Source organism: Balaenoptera ricei, chromosome 4, assembly GCF_028023285.1.
Source record: "Balaenoptera ricei isolate mBalRic1 chromosome 4, mBalRic1.hap2, whole genome shotgun sequence".
In the NCBI taxonomy this organism is placed as follows: domain Eukaryota; kingdom Metazoa; phylum Chordata; class Mammalia; order Artiodactyla; family Balaenopteridae; genus Balaenoptera; species Balaenoptera ricei.
This window is the reverse complement of record NC_082642.1, coordinates 65,918,697-65,939,131: the sequence shown is the minus strand read 5'-3', so window position 1 is coordinate 65,939,131 and position 20,435 is coordinate 65,918,697. Positions and strand designations below refer to the sequence as shown.

The window sequence follows — 20,435 nt, the reverse complement described above, 5'->3', positions numbered from 1 at the left end:
AGCTTTGTAGTATAGTCTGAAGTCAGGGAGTGTGATTCCTCCAGCTCTCCTTTTTTTCCTCAAGACTGCTTTGGCTATTCGGGGTCTTTTGTGTCTCCATACAAATTTTAAGATTTTTTGTTCTAGTTCTGTAAAAAATGCCATTGGTAATTTGATAGGGATTGCATTGAACCTGTAGATTGCTTTGGGTAGTATAGTCATTTTCACAATATTGATTCTTCCAATCCAAGAACATGGTATATCTCTCCATCTGTTGGTATCATCTTTAATTTCTTTCATCAGTGTCTTATAGTTTTCTGCATACAGGTCTTTTGTCTCCCTAGGTAGGTTTATTCCTAGGTATTTTATTCTTTTTGTTGCAATGGAAAATAGGAGTGTTTCCTTAATTTCTCTTTCAGATTTTTCATCATTAGTGTATAGGAATGTAAGAGATTTCTGTGCATTAATTTTGTATCCTGCAACTTTACCAAATTCATTGATTAGCTCTAGTAGTTTTCTGGTGGCATCTTTACGATTCTCTATGTATAGTATCATGTCATCTGCAAACAGTGACAGTTTTACTTCTTCTTTTCCAGTTTATATTCCTTTTATTTCTTTTTCTTCTCTGACTGCCGTGACTAGGACTTCCAAAACTATGTTGAATAATATTGGTGAGAGTGGACATCCTTGTCTTATTCCTGATCTTAGAGGAAATGCTTTCAGTTTTTCACCATTGAGAATGATGTTTGCTGTGGGTTTGTCATATATGGCTTTTATTATGTTGAGGTAGGTTCGCTCTATGCCCACTTTCTGGAGAGTTTTTATCAGAAATCGGTGTTGAATTTTGTCAAAAGCTTTTTCTGCATCTATTTAGATGATCACATGGTTTTTCTTCTTCAATTTGTTAATATGGTGTATCACATTGATCAATTTGCATATACTGAAGAATCCTTGCATCCCTGGGATAAATCCCACTTGATCGTAGTGTATGATTCTTTTAATGTGTTGTTGGATTCTGTTTGCTAGTATTTTGTTGAGGATTTTTGCATCTATATTCATCAGTGATATTGGTCTGTAATTTTCTTTTTTTGTAGTATCTTTGTCTGGTTTTGATATCAGGGTGATGGTGGCCTCATAGAATGAGTTTGGGAGTGTTCCTTCCTCTGCAATTTTTTGGAAGAGTTTGAGAAGGATGGGTGTTATCTCTTCTCTAAATGTTTGATAGAATTCACCTGTGAAGCCATCTGGTCCTGCACTTTTATTTGTTGGAGGATTTTTAATCACAGTTTCAATTTCATTACTTGTGATTGGTCTGTTCATATTTTCTATTTCTTCCTGGTTCAGTCTTGGAAGGTTATACCTTTCTAAGAATTTGTCCATTTCTTCCAGGTTGTCCATTTTATTGGCATAGAGTTGCTTGTAGTAGTCTCTTAGGATGCTTTGTATTTCTGCGGTGTCTGTTGTAACTTCTCCTTTTTCATTTCTAATTTTATTGATTTGAGTCCTCTCCTTCTTTTTCTTGATGAGTCTGGCTAATGGTTTATCAATTTTGTTTATCTTCTCAAAGAACCAGCTTTTAGTTTTATTGATCTTTGCTATTGTTTTCTTTGTTTCTATTTCATTTATTTCTCCTCTGATCTTTATGATTTCTTTCCTTCTGCTAACTTTGGGTTTTGTTTGTTCTTCTTTCTCTAGTTCCTTTAGGTGTAAGGTTAGATTGTTTATTTGAGATTTTTCTTGTTTCTTGAGGTAGGCTTGCATTGCTATAAACTTCCCTCTTAGAACTACTTTTGCTGCATCCCATAGGTTTTGGATCGTCGTGTTTTCATTGTCCTTTGTCTCTAGGTGTTTTTTGATTTCCTCTTTGATTTCTTCAGTGATCTTTTGGTTATTTAGTAACATATTGCTTAGCCTCCATGTGTTTGTGTTTTTTACGGTTTTTTTTCCCTATAATTGATTTCTAATCTCATAGCATTGTGGTCAGAAAAGATGCTTGATATGATTTCAATTTTGTTAAGTTTACTGAGGCTTGATTTGTGACCCAAGATGTGATCTATCCTGGAGAATGTTCTGTGCGCACTAGAGAAGAAAGTGTAATCTGCTGTTTTTGGATGGAATGTCCTATAAATATCAATTAAACCTATCTGGTCTATTGTGTCATTTAAAGCTTGTGTTTCCTTATCAATTTTCTGTTTGGATGATCTGTCCATTGGTGTAAGTGAGGTGTTAAATTCCCTCACTGTTACTGTGTTACTTTCGATTTCCTCTTTTATGGCTGTTAGCAGTTGCCTTATGTATTGAGGTGCTCCTATGTTGGGTGCATATATATTTATAATTGCTATATCTTCTTCTTGGATTGATCCCTTGATCATTATGTAGTGTCCTTCTTTGTCTCTTGTAACATTCTTTATTTTAAAGTCTATTTTATCTGCTATGAGTATTGCTACTCCAGCTTTCTTTTAATTTCCATTTGCATTTAATATCTTTTTCCATCCCCTCACTTTCAGTCTGTATGTGTCCCTAGGTCTGAAGTGGGTCTCTTGCAGACAGCATATATATGGGTCTTGTTTTTGTATCCATCCAGCGAGCCTGTGTCTTTTGGTTGGAACATTTAATCCATTCATGTTTAAGGTAATTATCGATGTGTATGTTTCTATTACCATGTTCTTAATTGTTTTGGGTTTGTTTTTATAGGTCCTTTTCTTCTCTTGCGTTTCCCACTTAGAGAAGTTCCTTTAGCATTTGTTGTAGAGCTGGTTTGGTGGTGCTGAATTCTCTTAGCTTTTGCTTGTCTGTAAAGCTTTTGATTTCTCCATCGAATCTGAATGAGATCCTTGCCAGGTAGAGTAATCTTGGTTGTAGGTTCTTCCCTTTCATCACTTTAAATATGTCATGCCACTCCCTTCTGGCTTGTAGAGTTTCTGCTGAGAAATCAGCTGTTAACTTTATGGGAGTTCCCTTGTATGTTATTTTTCGTTTTTCCCTTGCTGCTTTCAATAATTTTCTTTGTCTTTTATTTTTGCCAATTTGATTACTATGTGTCTCGGTGTGTTTCTCCTTGGGTTTATCCTGTATGGGACTCTCTGCACTTCCTGGACTTGGGTGGCTATTTCCTTTTCCATGTTAGGGAAATTTTCAACTATAATCTCTTCAAATATTTGCTCACGTCCTTCTGGGACCCCTATAATGTGAATGTTGTTGCGTTTAATGTTGTCCCAGAGGTCTCTTAGGCGCTCTTCATTTCTTTTCATTCTTTTTTCTTTATTCTGTTCCGCAGCAGTGAATTCCACCATTCTGTCTTCCAGGTCACTTATCCATTCCTCTGCCTCAGTTACTCTGCTATTGATTCCTTCTAGTGTATTTTTCATTTCAGTTATTGTATTGTTCATCTCTGTTTGTTCTTTAATTCTTCTAGATCTTTGTTAAACATTTCTTGCATCTTCTTGATCTTTGCCTCCATTCTTTTTCCAGGATGAGGTCCTGGATTATCTTCACTATCATTATTCTGAATGGAATTCTTTTTCTGGAAGGTTGCCTATCTGCACTTCATTTAGTTGTTTTTCTGGGGTTTTATCTTGTTCCTTCATCTGGTACATAGCCCTCTGCCTTTTCATCTTGTCTGTCTTTCTGTGAATGTGGTTTTTGTTCCACAGGCTGCAAGAATGTAGTTCTTCTTGCTTCTGCTGTCTACCCTCTGGTGGATGAGGCTATCTAAGAGGCTTGTCCATGGGGTACATTTTTATAGAAACTTCTCTTTTAACACACAAACTTCCTCTTTAAAAAGCCCCTAACTTTGACCTTTTAGGGTACTTTTGCCCTGTAAAAGGGGGAAGTAGAGGGAAAACTTATGAAACTCTATTGAAGTGACTAGGAAATGAAAATGTAGATATCCTGTGACAGCTAATTGGATTAAACATTCTTCAGGAGCTTCAATTATTGTTTTTATTTTGAGTGCTCTTTTAAAGTAGGTTTGTGTTTTGTACTACATTTTTAAGAAGTTATTTTATTGAAGTATAGTTGATTTACAATGTTGTGTTAGTTTCTGTTTTACAGCAAAGTGATTCAGTTAAACATAAATATATTACATTCTTTTCATATTCTTTTCCATTATGGTTTATCACAGGATACTGAATATAGTTCCCTGTGCTATACAGTAGGACCTTGTTGTTTATCCATTCTATACATGATAGTTCGCATCTGTTAATCTCAAACTCCCAATCCGTTCCTTCCCCAACCCCCTCCGCCTTTGCAACCACAAGTCTGTTCTCAATGTCTGTGAGTCTGTTTCATAGATAAGTTCATTTTTGTCATATTTTAGATTCCACATATAAGTGATACCTTATTGTATTTGTCTTTCTCTTTCTGACTTACTTCACTTTGTATGATAATCTCTGGGTCCATCTATGTTGCTGCAAATGGCAATCTTTTATTCTTTTTTATGGCTGAGTAATATTCCATTGTATATATGTACCACATCTTCTTTATCCATTCCTCTGTCGATGGACATTTAGGTTGCTTCCATGTCGTGGCTGTTGTAAACAGTGCTGCTGTGAACACTGGGGTGCATGTACTACATATTTGTAAGATAGGCTTTGTTTTCATATTAATACTTAATATATTGAATGATATTTACCCTTAATATAAATTTGATTGGTTACAGTTCTATTCTGGTTGAAGCATAACATTCCACTGAACTGGACTTTGAGAATTTCCTCTGAACCATAATGAATAACATTGCAGGTTTCAGACCCAGGATGGTCTGAAGAGGCTGGGACAGGGCTGCTCCAGGGATAAGACCTCAAGGGCAAGAGGAACGGGGCCAGGCTGGTGGAGGAGGGCTGTAGAAATGCTCCCCAGCAGTCTGGGCACTGAGATTCCAATCCAAAGAGGGTCTGGTAGGTCCCTTGTACAAAGCAGATACTAGATTAATGTTTGTGGAATTCACAGTTTAATTTAGAAAGTACTCTAGATGTTTTCCCAGCCAAGATTGACTGAGCACCTTCACATGCCAGGCACAGTGCTAGACTCTGAGATAGGAGGTCAGACATGGCTCTTGTCTCTGAGGAGCTTACCTCTGTGATGGAGGGGGACTCAGGCTCACATGAGCACAAACAGTGAAGTGTGAACAGTGCTAATGGTAAAGGGTACTCTGAACTCTAGATGTTCATGATTTGTCTTAAAAAGCCACACTTCTGCCTAAAGACTACATTTCTTCCCTGCATGAAGAACATCAACACATGCCAAATTGTGAGACTTCCACAACTCTAAAAGAAACGTCCTGGTGTCGAGAGATATATAATATCCTAGCTGGTAAGAGCCAGTTCACCAGAAAGCAGGATAGTGTAGCAGTTAGGCTGTGGGGTTACAATACCGGAACTACAATTAAGCGTATGTGTGGGTTACAATCCAGGCTCTGGCACATATTAACTGTGAAATCTAGGTTGTTACTTACCCTCTCTAATCCTTACATTCTCATGAGTAAAATGAGGAAGATAATTGTGTCCATCTCATGGTGGATTTAGTGAGTTCACAAGAAGTAAGATGTTCAGAGCAATTCTTGTTTCACAGAGCACTCTCTGAAGTCAAAGTTAGGAGGTTGAAAGGAGGAAGTTTGTAACATTAGAAGAGAAGTGCTCGTAAATATATTGTATTGCTGCTCAATAAATGTTCACTAAAAATCATTATCATGACACTTATTTCACTGACTTCTTAGCAGTCCCAAGTCAATCATTTAACTCTTTGCCAGGAACCCTGGTGCAGCCCTCCAACTCTAAATGGGAAATTCGGGAGGGCTTTGAAAAGCATGCTGCAGAGAACTGTGATGGGCTCTGTGTACTCCGTTTCTTTCTCCCTAAAATTTTATTTTCCCTTCCCCTGAGTGAGGTCCTAGCTGATCTGCTTTTTCTTCTAATAACACTGCTGTGATGTTGGTTTGATGCTTAGATCCCACATCTGGTAGCTGTGAAATCCCAGGGACCTGCCTTGACCGCCTCCCAGTCGGTGCACGAGCAGCCCACGAAGGGCCTCTCTGGGTTTCAGGAGGCCCTGAACGTGAGCTCTCACCGTGTGGAGATGCCGCGCCAGAACTCGGATCCCACCTCTGAAAACCCGCCTCTCCCCACTCGCATCGAGAAGTTTGACCGAAGCTCTTGGTTACGACAGGAAGAAGACATTCCACCAAAGGTAATATTACTGGGGTTTTTATCGACATCACTATCATCGTCATCATTGTTTGTTATTATTATTATTATTATTACTATTACTATTACTGTTATCATTGTTATTACCCCTGTTCCAGACCATTCATAGTATTGAAGAACCTGGCACCAAAGCACCGTCCCTTCTCACGTTTGTTTTGGTCCCTCCTCATTCCCAAGCTAAGACTTGGAGTGTCGTTTATCATTTCTGATCTCCATTTTCCCCAAAGAAATGGAGGCTCAGGTAGACTGAATGACTTGGAAGCATATATCCTGTATCCAGAATTAGAACTCGCAACCCCAAGCATTCCAAACTGTTCTTTTAACTATCCATCTTAAGAAATAGAATAATATGGATATTTTCATCGATGACTTAATCTATGTCTAGACAAATTTAAAATTTCCAGATTAAAAAGTAAAGAATTTTTTTACTCCTATTTTTAATAACCCAAAGTGAAAACAGGTTTCAAATGTCCAGAAGATAGTAATGCTCTTAGAATATTTTAGTTGGTTCCATTTAAGGAAAGCTCCTTCTAGGCCAGGTTATAATTTAATTCCAGCCTTAATTGATTACTGAGGATTAAACTCTAGGGTAAAATGACCAGCCATTCCACTGGTTTGGTTTCATTTGTTTTGTTTTTGCCTATACCAAGTTGTTGTACATTCCAAAAAATGTCCTAAAACGTGGCCATGCATCTCACTACAGACAACCTGGAAATATCAAAATACTGTAGAAATTTTTGCATCAGATTCTTCCCAGTTCAGGATTCCCCTTTCTCCTGAACTCAGCATAAGAGCTATGACAAATAGAATGTCCCACAATTTCCGGAAATCGATGCCATTGTTGATTCCAGAAAAAAATAAGACCTTTTTACCCAATGATTTTCAAATATTTTTCCTCATCTTCCTCTCAGAAGGATATTATACCAGGATTTCCATTATTTTGAAAATGAAATTAGCTGATAATGGCTCTTTCGTTGTTGTTCTCATCTTGTGGAAGCAGAGATGCCATCAGAAAAAGTTATTTATGGAGCAGAGTTCAATCTGGAAAATAGGATGGGCAGAGGAGCAGACAGGAGAGCTGGGGAAACATTTGACATTATTGGTCCGCTCTCTAAAAACACGCAGGCACACACTTATAACTCTGGGAGAAAAAATTGAGACCAATACAAAGATTTTAGGTTTTAATAATTCATTAGACTCTCTCTCTCTACAACTATTTCAGTTGACCAAGTGCAAAAGGAAAAATAGTGATAGTAATATTTAATTTGAGCAGGTGGGAACACTGATTTGGTTATTCTGCTTCACTTCACTGACTCATCTTTCTAGGTCTTTATCTTAAAATGTATTATAATAACCATTAAGATCCGTATTAGTGTTAAATATCATTTAATATACTAAACATAATATTAAAACAAAGCATAATTTAAAAATACCTAGTACAAAACATAAACCTACTTTAAAAGGGCCTCCAAAAATAAATAAAAGTTGAAGCAGCTGATGAATGTGTAGCCCAACCAGCTGTCACAGGAGATGTACATTTTCATTTCCTAGTCACTTTTCATAAAGTAAGTTTTTCCTCTACTCTCCCCTCATGTTGGACTCCTTTGGTGCACTTACCAGTATTTGATTTCATTAGAGAATGTTTCATAACATGAGGCATACTTGAATTCTACCTTAGGCCCTTGACAGATAAGCTAATGATACGTTTTCCTACTGTACCTCACAGTCTGACTGATATTCACATAGTTTTTTGAAGACCTTCTAGTATTTTCAGTATTAGTCCTGTTTTGTATTACGTTTGCAAATTGACCTTCCAAAGTTCAGAGTTGGCGGTTTGTTTTTAATTAGAAATTGCAAGTTGATTAGGAAGGGGAACCGTTCAGGATCTACTGCAGTAGTTTTTCTGAGCTCACTAACATGTGGCTTATGTCCTAAGTTCTAGCCTGATACCCTAATTTCTCACCAGATTTCATAATTTCCTTACCTGTTTATCAGTTGTATTGTGAGTTAAAAATGGAACTCGGTTTATCTGGATGTCTCATCAGATGCAATTTCCAATGATCAGCTGAGTTAATGATACCCCAGAGAAATTTCTGATATCCACCACTCTTGTGCAAACGAAGGAAATCAATTATTTTAGCCCAGTGAATCAAAATAATTCGCTTGGTCTGTTTCTAAATTTGTTTTTAAAATTGAGCACTTTGTACTCCCTAATGGTGGCTGAAATGTGCCTCATTGCCTTTCGTTTGATTTTGTTTAGGGAGTTAAATATTTCTTTGAGAAATGCAAGATGTTTCTTTCCTGTTTCTGATAGTTCTGTATCTCCTGGCAGATCTTAGGAAAGGAGTAGGCTGCTTTTCAGGCAGAACCCTGCAGAAGCTATTTTATGGAAAATATTTCTGAATTCTGGTTTTCTTTCAGGTGCCTCAAAGAACAACTTCTATATCCCCAGCATTAGCGAGAAAGAATTCTCCTGGAAACGGTAGTGCTCTGGGACCCCGACTAGGATCTCAACCCATCAGAGCAAGGTAAGGGAAGGAAGATGGGTAAGTTGAAGGGAGAAGTCCCCACCTACCATTGTCATTGTTGCTTTCCTAAAAAAATGTCTTTGTTCTTTTTTCACTTCAGAGGCATGTTGGCTGTCCACCCAGACTGTAAGCTTTGGTGGACCAGACACATGTCTTTTATTCTTCAGTAGCCTTTCACAGAAATCAGTGTACAGTGAGGGCTCATGAATGAACGAGTCAATGAATCACAGAGTCAACGAATGAATCAGCCCAGAATCCAACCAGGTTTACCTTACTTGGCAGTTTTGTAAATGTGGGAGGAAGACTACACATAGAAGTCTGGGTGCAGCGCCCCTGACCGTTACTTCAGAGACCATTTCATGAAGCCAGCCAAACAAAATGGCCTGATCTGAGATGATTTTAGCTTCAGGTCAAGAAATGTGCCGTGGGAGCTATTGAGACAGTACAAAGTAATTGCCAAAGAAATGGTGTAGCCACCAGCTGCAGAACTTCCCTAGTTTGGCAAATTACAGAAGAACTAGTTCTCATGAGGAAATCACCTCTGGCATTAAGGAACGTCACTGAAATACCGTGATGTTCCCACTGTTGCTCTGTGCTCTCCTAGAATTTTCTACCAACCCTGTGTATTCCTACAATCAGGAAGTTGCATCCACCTACTGGTTGGTGTCGAGGTCTCAAGAGAAGAAGCTGGAAAATAAACAATATCCTTACAGTATCGGAGCAGATTTTATGTGGTAACAGATGCTGTTTGCTGCTATAGTTCATCAAGCTTCCCTCAGATTTTTCATGAAGAGTACACTCCTTTTTAGGATCAACTGAAATAGCAAATGGCCTCTGCTGAGACTATAAAAAGGAACTGGGCAGGCTGTTTTATCCGTCTTCATTGTGTTCATAAGAGGACTCTTGCTAGTCAAAGAGAAGGAGAAGGGCTTCCCTGGTGGCGCAGTGGTTGAGAATCTGCCTGCCAATGCAGGTGACACGGGTTCGAGCCCTGGTCTGGGAAGATCCCACATGCTGCGGAGCAACTAGGCCCGTGTGCCACAGCTACTGAGCCTGCGCTTCTGGAGCCTGTGCTCCGCAACAAGAGAGGCCGCGATAGTGAGAGACCCGCGCACCGCGATGAAGAGTGGCCCCCGCTTGCCACAACTAGAGAAACGAAGACCCAACACAGCCAAAAATAAATAAATAAATAAATAAAATAGGTTGCCGTTTTAAAAAAACAAAAGAGAAGGAGAGACTGAAAATGAAGGTTATGACTATTTGTACAGATCCTAAAATATGGAATGCTTTTGATCATAAAGCTTTCATTTTCCTCTTCCCATGAAAAGCCTTAGGAAGGGGTCAGTCCATAAATAAGATGGAACTGCACTAAAAACATTCATCCCTTGAGGGCAAAGAAGCTAGCTCATCTGAGTGGAGTTGCCAATGAGCAATTTTTGTCCAGTGACTCGTCAGGTTCACGCTGAGCTGGTGCTGTGAGCAGCTGAGGAAGCCTGGAGCAGACTGTGACCAGGGAGCCAAAGGAATGTCAGCCTGGATTGCCGGCCTGAACTTTAACAGTCCCCCTCTTCGAGCAGTGATAAGCCCCCAATTATCAGTGCTTCTTGCTCATTTGAACCCTGCCTTCAAGGCTGTGTTCATTAGATCAGTTGTTTAGAATTTTAGTTGCTATAGATCAAGCATCATTTCAACTTTAAATCTTTTTCCCTCTCTCAACCATAAAGAAAGAGAACTGTCATTCTATACCCAAATAAAAAGCAACTCTTTGTGCCCTCTGAAATGTTATTTTAATGACATTAAGGCCCTAAGATAACTGGTGTTTGATGGTCAGTGGTTTGCAAAACATGTGCTTTTCCCTTGGGACCTCTTAAACATTGTACTTTTTACAAAGAATGCAGACCTTGTGAAGACAGCTAATGTTTTTCTGCTTACAGAGAAGGTAGAGAGGAAGTGAGCTAAGAGGTAATAATTACTTACCTGCAATGAAAGTCAGAGGCATCGCAGGGGAGGGGGAGGATGGAGAATCCCTATCTCTGCCTTGTGGAACAATCTGCCCAGCAAGCCTGTCCCTTGCTGTCACGTATCTCTAAGTGACCAGCATTTAAGATGTGAATCAGACTTTGCAACTCTAGATTGGATTGCATTTTAAAACGTTTTGGGATTTGGCATATTTACTGTGCTAGAGATGGCTTTAGTTCACCTTTGTTGCATAATAAAGCGTGCCAAGACATAGTGGCCTGAGATAGTAACGATTTATTATTGCTCACGATTCTGTGGGTTGGCTGCAAAGTTGTTCCGCTGGTCTCACCTGGGCTCGCTTATGCAGCTGCACTGAGCTGATAGGTCAGCTGTACCTTCACGTGGTCTCTCATCCTGGGCTTCTTGACTGTTTGGTGATTTCAGGACAACATCCCAAGAGGGAAAGCCCCAATACACAAGCACTTTTGAAGCCTTTGCTTCTATCATCTTTACTGATGTCCCATTGGCAACCACAAGTCACACGGCCAAGCCCAGAGTCAGTGTGTAAAGGAAATACACAGGGGCACAGACAATGGGAGACGTGATTCACGGGCGGTGGGAGCGGAGTGGGAGGGAGGCTGTTACTGAACTTAGAGACTGTCTTATTTTCTATTGGTTCTAATAAAGTCCTCATAGTTATTTTTGTACCATTTGTCAGACAACTGCCCATCCGTAAAGCCATAAAAAACAGGGTTGCTTTTAAATATTTTGTCCTTTGCAATACTGTATAGACTCCCAAATGCCTTATACTGCCTTAAACGTCAAGGTGAACAGTTGAGTTTAAATCATGATTTGATTTGTTCATTTTTTAAACTCCTGCTTTAAAACCTTCCATGCACTTTAACATTTAACTTTGATTCATGTGTTCTTTTAAAGCACATTAAAATTTGATTAGACAAGTACAGAGTATGAAAAGATTTAAATTAATCCAGTAACACCCAGTCAAAACCCAATGACTAAATGCTTAATTTCAAAAAATAATTCTCCATCCCATCCCAAACCTGTCTTCTTATGGCTTGTTTGTTCTCATTTGCTATGTCATCAAAGAACAAAGTAAAATGAATTTTGGTGGGCAGCCAGTTAATTATAGACTTGGCCCTAGTATTTAGGCCAAGAAATCACTTTGTAGTCCTAATTTTCTGTTTTGACTTTTTTATATGACTCAAGTAAATGGAATAATTTTCACTTTACTGTGTGTTTTATAGACCAAACAGCATTCTCTGCAGGATGGCAAATGTCTGAGCTAAAAGTTAGCATTTAAAGAAATCTATATGAATGTTTTCACGTTTTTACACATTTGGATCTGAGTAGGCTCAGTTAACATATGAACAAGGAAAATCTGTTATTTCATGGAATTCTTCTGAAATTGATCCCCTCTAAGAGCATTTATCTCAGCCCCCTTGGCCCCTAGGCCAGACTAAATTACAACATAATAAGGAAGAGAAAAATATGAACAGTGTGACATTTTCTCAAAACACTCATATTTTACCAAAAAAGCAAATAAGGTAGAAACTCATTTTAAAGGTTTCCCTCTTTCTATGTGTGGTTACATAGAAACTAAACACTTCTTTCAGACTCCAGCAGCAAAAATAGCACCCTATTAAGATCGGCGCCCACACTGGTTAGCTCCAGTTGGAGGGGACTTGTACTAACAAGGCCCAGGTCGGGGATTTAATGCCCATGGGATCCAATTAACTTCACACTGAAAGAGGCCCTTGAGCCCCAGTCAGAGATGCAGGTTCTTCCCGGCTGGTTCTGCTGATGCCCAGGCCACTCTTTTATGCCAGGACAATCCTGGCCTGGGTCTTATCATCTAACATGGCAGCAGCCTCCTATCTGGTCAGCCTGCCTCCGTCCTGACCAGTCATTCATAAGCCGGCCCTGGGAGGCCCATGTTCTCTGCCAGACTTTAAGGCCATTGCTGCATAAGCCGCCCATTTCTTCTGATGACCCACTCTCCCAGGGTTTCCTAACGCAGATTTGGTACCCAGTCAGGATGGCGTCCTCTTTACATCAACAAGCGCCAGGAAAACCCCAGTCGATGTCTGCTCACACTCTTCCCCCACCCCTCTGAAGCCTAATCAAGTCCTGTCTCCTTCCTGACACCACTGTTGACCGCTCCAGGCTGCATGCCTTGTTTCCTAAACTCCAACACCATTTGCAGATGCTCGCACAACATATGGAGTTTTGCCTTGCTGGCTGTTGTCTCCACTGCACCTGTCTCATCTCTAGGATTATGTTGTACCTTGACTGTCTGCCCTGTGACCTGTACTCTCCTCCATCCCTCAAACTGGTCCACTGGTCTCACAAAGCAGGTATTTAATAGAAAGGTTTTGGTTAAATGATCAAAGGAGTGCTGTATTTGAGCAAAGAGCTGGATCCTGCTGCCACACCACAGCTGCCAGGGAAAATACTCAGAACTCACTGAACTGTATTCTTTTCATAGATTTTTTTTTTCATACAAAGAACACTACATTACATCTCCACAAAATGAGAGCAACCACCAAGAAACCCTAGTATGCCCATCACCCTTGACCCATAATATAATTTTTAGAAAAAATATTTTTAGAATTTATTAATTATACATAAATAATTCTTGACCACTACTGTTTAATGAAAGAGGACAGTGGGGAAGAATTCATTATTTGGGAATGAAAGGAGATAGGATTGTTTCTTTTTGAAAAAAAAAATGAAAAATTTGAAAGGTGGCATATTGCAGAAGTATCACACATTTATCATTTTAGGTATTCTCCAAACAGGAGGGAGGGTATTTCCATTATGGATCCAAATCTATTTCAATCAATTCAATGCTAGCAGTTTTCACAAAAATAATTACTACTCAAAGGAGTGCCATAAAAACATCAAGAATTTTTTAAGTTTTCCTTAAGTTTACCAACACTCACTTCTGCAGTCAGTTTTACTGTTAGGTTGACTTAGCAACCCCTTTACCATAAAAAATTTAAGAGGTGAATATTGTCATAAATTCTACATTTGTATGATCAAAATTAATAAATTATGAGGACATATTTTATTTTCACATGTTTTCCAGGACCACCAGCATGTCTTCTAATAACCCAATATTTAAGAATTTTTGCAACTCGACCAAATATTTTCGCCAAGTACGTTACTGCAAAGCAAGACTCTTGTGTTTTCAGAAAGAAATTATTTGCTTTTGTTGCTGCTTTAATGATGCCATTTTGTGGCCAGATTTTAACAGACCAAACCGCAAGTGTCTCAAGGGAAGGGACCGTATTATTTTCACATTTATACATGAAGCATCTGACACCCAACACAGTGCAGAGTACCTGTTACCCACTTGATACTCCTGAAATGGGCAGAGCAAAAGGAAAGCATAGAATTACATTTTTTTAATAACATCTTTATTGGAGTATAATTGCTTTACAATGGTGTGTTAGTTTCTGCTGTATAACAAAGTGAATCAGCTATATGTATACATATATCCCCGTATCTCCTCCCTCTCGCGTCTCCCTCCCACCCTCCCTATCCCACTCCTCTAGGTGGTCACAAAGCACCGAGCTGATCTCCCTGTGCTATGCGGCTGCTTCCCACTAGCTATCTATTTTACATTTGGTAGTGTATATATGTCCATGCCACTCTCTCACTTCGTCCCAGCTTCCCCTTCCCCCTCCCCGTGTCCTCAAGTCCATTCTCTACATCTGCATCTTTATTCCTGTCCTGCCCCTAGGTTCTTCAGAACCTTTTTTTTTTTTTTAATTCCATATATATGTGTTAGCATATGGTATTTGTTTTTCTCTTTCTGACTTACTTCACTTAATTTTTAAAAACTGCACTAAAACAACAAAATACAATTTTTTACAAATTAGTTAGCTGTTCCTAATAAAGCCTGGTAAGAATTCAGTGAGATGGATTGTCTCATACAGTTCAGTGAAAACTGGCAGTATGTTTATACATTCACATACGTATATATGTGCACATACATACCTAAGTTCATGCCCTTCCACCCAAGAATTCCAGTTCTAGGAGAGATGTGATTGTGAATATTTGTATGCATCTAGATGGTTATTTCACTGTTATGTATAATAGCAATGTATTGGAAGCGCCTAACAATAGAAGAATGGTTGAACTAATTTATCTATATAATGGAATACTATGCAGCTATTATTGTTTTTAGAAGCATAAGAAGCTGCTCACAATGCAGTCTAAAGGGGAAAAAAGCAAGATGCAAAATTGAATATACAGTGTGCTTCCATACATACAAAAGAAGAAAGACTAGAAGATAATATTCCATCCAGCAAAATATAGTTGAATATCTCGATTCAGAGGTTGCATACATTGCTTCCTTATTTTTACCTTGTAATATTTTCAAGTGTTTTACAATGAGAATAGGAAAAGGGGTTTAAAAGAAAGCCTCCTTTGAAGATTCACCATTTCAGAGCTAATATGTTCGGTGTGATGACCCAAGAGTTAGGTCATGAGTTCTTCCCATCCAGATGCAGAATCTGGCCAGGAGCTCCACAGAGGATAGCATGACTATCATTACCATTGACCCCTGTAATGCAAGGTCATATAAGTACTCTCTTTACCCCTTTGTACTGGGAATGGGACTGGACTATGCTTGTGTCTACCAGAGCCAAGGTCTTGAGAGTGTAATCTCTGTGCTCTGCTGTCCATGCAGCAACCCTGACCTCCGGAGAACTGAGCCCATCGTGGAGAGCCCCTTGCAGAGGACCAGCAGTGGCAGTTCCTCCAGCTCCAGCACCCCTAGCTCCCAGCCCAGCTCCCAAGGAGGCTCTCAACCTGGGTCACAAGCAGGATCCAGCGAACGGACCAGGGTTCGAGGTAATGCTTTCCCCTACCTTTCCAGGACAGCATTCCCTGAGGAGGAGAGCCATGCACAGGGAATCAGATTACTTCCTGACTTCTGTGACTTCTGGTCCTGGCATGGCCACCACTGTGTGTTGCTGAAGAGCTGCTTAACTGCTCTCAGCCTCAGTCTCCTTAGGGGAGTGGACCACCATCCCCAGTTATATGTGTGACATCAGTGTAGACTAAATCCTTTCTAATTGCAGATACCGGTGTCCTCCAGGGAGATCACAGAATATTGGTCTTATTTGAAAATGTAGTCATCAGTCATCTGAATTTCCATTTCCATTTGATTGATTGGTTAGAGTTTCATGGACCCCCAAGTATCCTCTTCCCCTTGTGTCAACTGTGTTCAGAATACAAGGTATTTTTCAAAGGGAAAGTTAATAAAGGCTAATGTAGAATAAATATACACTTGAGAGAAGATATAAAATCTATGACTTAAAAAGTATACTTGACTCTTCTGGGTTTTCCTATTAGAGAGGTAAAAATTAGCCTCTCTGACCATTTAATTCAAGTCATTCTTCATTGCTTAGTTTTCGTTAATGAGGAAGCTTGTGAAAAACATTAATGTGTCCAGCTAATTATACATGATAACCTATTGTTTATAGCTAATCAAAATGTACTCTTTCTGCATAATCTTCTTCAGAAGATAATTTTGCCTCCAAGTAATAAAGACCGAGATTTTTTTTAAGTGCAATTTGGAAAACACTTATAAATTACTCTGCCTAATGAAAACCACCAGTTCTTTATTCTCTCTTAGCCTCTTCATTAGACACAATCATACTTTACCTCCTAATATTTCTTTGAGTAAACTCACTGTACGTCCGTTTTGGAAAGGTCGATGTCAGACGTGCAATGCTTGTGTCTATGAATTGGGATAGGGACTGGCCTGCGGCTGCCCCATGTGCAATCTTCTGACATCAGTGGCACCACCCAGAGCCATGTATACTTTTGTTGCCTTGATCCAGATGTAAAGTTACTTACTTTGGAAAACTGCCATTCCCTTACCTTTTTTCTATTCATAAGCAACTTAATTTGCTTAGTTACAGCAAATGCTAAAGAAAACCAAACTTAGGTAGACCATTTTAATTCTCTGATCTGGTTCAGGTTTAATTCTTATCTTCTTTCCTGTGGCCTTTAGTTTTTCTGGGTTAAAAGCACTCATATCCCTGGTGTATCCCTACCCAGGAAAGACCACTTTGAAACCAAACAAAGGAATCTCTCCCACCTTAGATTGCTTCTTCTCTACCTATAAGCTCATAGATCGGAGGTATGCTCTTCACTTGTAGCTGTCAGGCAGCGCTCCCCCAGCCCTTGCTCTATAACCTCTATTCTAGGGCCCTTCCCCTTTATCACCAACACTCTCCTTCCTGCCCTCACCCTAGACAACTCCCCTTTCCTCCCCCCATTTAAAAATCGTTCCTCCAAATAAAACAGGTTTCTATTTTTTTCTACAACATTTTGTCAGAAAAACTTATCCTGATGGGTAAGTGGTAAAAGAAGAAATCAAACATAGAATGCTAACTCAGAGGCTGGTTTAGTATAATAATTGAGAATAGGACTTTGAGAAATCAGACAGAATCCCAGGTCTGCGCATAACTTCAGTGTAACCTTAGGCTAGTTGTGTCATCTCTCTAAGTCTGTGTTCAACTGTCATTCAGGAAAACAGTGCCACGTCATTGGGTTGGAGCAAGGATTCAATGAGACAATTGACCTAGAAAGCGTTTAGCACTAAGCCTGACACAAAATTAGTGCTCAGTAAATGGCGGTGCTGGCTAGTTTTTCTTATTATTACCAGTGACCTCCAGGTTATAAAGACTAAATGTGTATGGCTGATTTTGTTTGCCTGAACATTGACTGTTTTTTCACGGATGTGCTTGAGGATTTGCCTAAGTGAATGAGGTGTCCGCTGAGTCATTTCCAAGGCTGACTCACCCCAGAACTCCAGAACTTGAGCCAGCACCTTCTGACGGTCTTTATCTTTCTTGGCCCTCTGTTTTTTCCTCTAGCCAACAGTAAGTCGGAAGGATCACCTGTGCTCCCCCATGAGCCTTCCAAAGTGAAACCTGAAGAATCCAGGGAAATTACCCGACCTAGTCGACCGGCTGTGAGTGCTTTTCTCTCAAACCGTTTTGAACTCTTTTAATTTCCCAGAGAACCTGCAGGATAAAGTAGCTGGGGATGCACTCATGACTATGAAACAAAAAATGTTGCGATTAATAAGAACGGATGCTAGAAGCATCTGGAAGGAAGTCATACCTGATTAGGAAAGAAATGAACAGATCTTGGATTGCTTATCTGCCTTTGGTTATTTTGCCGATCTTTAGCACTATGTTACAGAATAAAACAGGAAGAGAAATAACTCACATTATTCCATAATTTCTACTCAGCAGCTTTAGCAAAAACATGTTGAAAGTAACAATTAAGAATATTTGGGCACTTTCTATGGATTTCTCTTGTATATTCCGGCCTTTTCCTATATTATTTTCCACAGGAATTAATATTACAATTTTTCTGCTGCATTTCTGCCGCTCTAGGACTGTATTTTCTAGACCAAAACTTGATAAGCATGGTCTGATAGGGGGCTGACAACCTGAAATCTAGCTTCATTGCTGTAACACGTCAGACCCCAAATAGCCTTAAAGAAAGAAATAAGAGCATAGAGGCTGAAATTTGAAAGTTGGAAATTATTTGGAATGAGTTATTATCCACTTATTTTATTTAAATTTTCCAAGAATCTTTTCTGTGAAATGGATGTGAAGATGTTTTCGTTTACTTTATTTTTTTACATTTTAAAGTAAGGAAGTACAGTGAGGGTAACAATGAAGGGCATTCACACCATTCTGGGTTGAGGTTCTTCTTGCCCTTTTGCATTTATCAGTTGTGTACTAACAATTTCCATTTTGTGTCTAACCTGCTGCCTTTCTTCCGGCTTTTCCCCCTCCCGTGGATTCTTCTGGATTGGTTTCCTCTTATCTCAGAGCTATAAGAAAGCTATAGACGAGGTTAGTATTACCTTTGCTTGGTCATGCTTTCACAAGATGTAAATATAAACTGACTTCCTGAGGCTGATATTCAGAAAGGTGGCCAATTGGATCACAGATTAAAGTTCATTCCTTTGGAGTGATCTGCTGGGAGGAGAGCCCTTTCACAGAAGCCAGCCTGAACCCCTCAGACACTGCGTATAGCTCCAGAGACCTTCCTTCTAGCCAAAATGTCACTTTTCCAATGTTCCAGTCTAGCTAAAGATAAGCATCGGTGCTTTGTTATTGGCACAGTTTCTCATTCTAGTATCTTCCAGTAGCAAAACCTGAGCTTTTAACCTGCACTCGCCAGCCTTGCTAGGGGATGGCAGTTTTACTAACAAAGAAAAGAGACATCATTCTAGGATTGTCCAAATTTATAGTGTGTGATTTGTGAACAAGGAGTTACCGGGTATTGTTAGATTAATTTGTGGGACATTAACTACAGCATCAGCAGCAACGTCAACTTTAGTTAATGAATCCTGGCGAGTTAAGTAACTTTATTTCCTTATCTGTGGTGACATTTTTCCATTAGAAAAATATATGGCTTTGCCAATCTTAAGTAGCTTGCTAAGAAGGATGACTGCCTCACTGCTCTTTGTCAGACCTGCATGAATACAGCATAGTGGAGTTGTTTTGGAAGAGAGAGACCTTCTGCAAAGAGTCCTAACTTCATGGAATCTGAAGGCTAGCATTATGGCTTTAAGGCTGAGCACCGTTTTTGTGAAATGATATGGAAAAAGCACTGGCTTTGGGAGTGAACAAGCTGCATTCAAATTCTGGCTGCCCCAATAAATAACTGGAGGGGCCAGTCTCACGAACTCTCTGGGCCAGTTTCCTCATCTGTAAAATGGGGATAAAAACGCCTGCCTTTCCTCGCTCACAAGATTGTTTAGGTTCACTCAAGATCATGAGTGCGAGAGCATTTTCTGAAGTGTGAAGTGCTATGTAAAGCCAGGGTCTGAGGCGTGGAGCTATTCTGGTGGGAGAAGCATGTTTCTATGTGTCTGATCTTTACCGAAAAGCATCACTTTTTCAGAATTATGACCGCCTCACCATTCAGAGTGATTTAGAAAGTCATTATCATAGTTAAAGAATTATTGCTTATATAAAAAAAAAAAAGATTCTTCATGTTTACAGTGTGTGGATGGCATTACAGAAAGAAAAAAGGGAAATGTTTTTAATTGCTCTGTGCTACAGCCTTGCCCCTTCTCCTCACGAGAGTGAGAAAGACAGGGATTATCACAAATTTTATCAGTTTTCTCCCAAACAGTCCTGGTGCTCAGGCTGCCAATAAAATGGTCGCGTGTGTGCACAACTCAGGGTTTCCTCTTATGAGTCCAGAAGTTAGCTTGGAGGTGGCTGTCATGAGAGAAAGGGCTCCCATGGATTTCATCTGGTTAACCCAGGATATTTTAGGCTTTTAAAAATTGCTTTATTTATTTCAGGATACTCTAGCACACTGGACAGAGATGAGAGGTAGGCAACAGAGGTAGAAATAATTGAGGGGGTGAAAGCTGTACACCAAAATCTCTAGAGCCATGGATGACTGGAAAAAGCCCTCCAGGTGATTCTTTTAACCCTACCCCTTGAGTATCACTGATCCAGGCGACTAAAAACACAGGATTCCTTGGTTCTACCTAACCCGGTGGTCCTCAACCAGGAATGAGTATCCCCCCCCCAACTCCCCTTCCCTTAGGAGACATTTGGCAAAGTCTGAAGTCAGTTTGGTTGTCACAACTTGGAGGTGGGAAGCGGTGCTACTAGCATCTTGTATATAGAGCAGAGAGTTGCTGCTAAACAATCTACAATGCACAGGAAAACAACCTACAATAGAG

The 20,435-nt window shown here is 39.6% G+C and overlaps 1 protein-coding gene across 11 annotated transcripts in view; it reads left to right on the top strand.

The window, feature by feature from the left end:
- The window catches only part of TNIK (TRAF2 and NCK interacting kinase), a 411,284-nt gene that overhangs the window by 344,161 nt on the left and 46,688 nt on the right, over positions 1-20,435 (top strand). For 7 of the 11 annotated variants that reach the window (XM_059920518.1, XM_059920525.1, XM_059920520.1 and 4 more), the window contains 5 exons: positions 5,923-6,162; positions 8,601-8,707; positions 15,384-15,547; positions 17,584-17,681; positions 18,556-18,579. In XM_059920518.1, coding sequence (XP_059776501.1) covers positions 5,923-6,162; positions 8,601-8,707; positions 15,384-15,547; positions 17,584-17,681; positions 18,556-18,579 — 633 coding nt within the window. The remainder of the gene's footprint in view (positions 1-5,922; positions 6,163-8,600; positions 8,708-15,383; positions 15,548-17,583; positions 17,682-18,555; positions 18,580-20,435) is intronic. The other 4 variants (XM_059920526.1, XM_059920522.1, XM_059920517.1 and 1 more) reach the window with 2 other exon arrangements.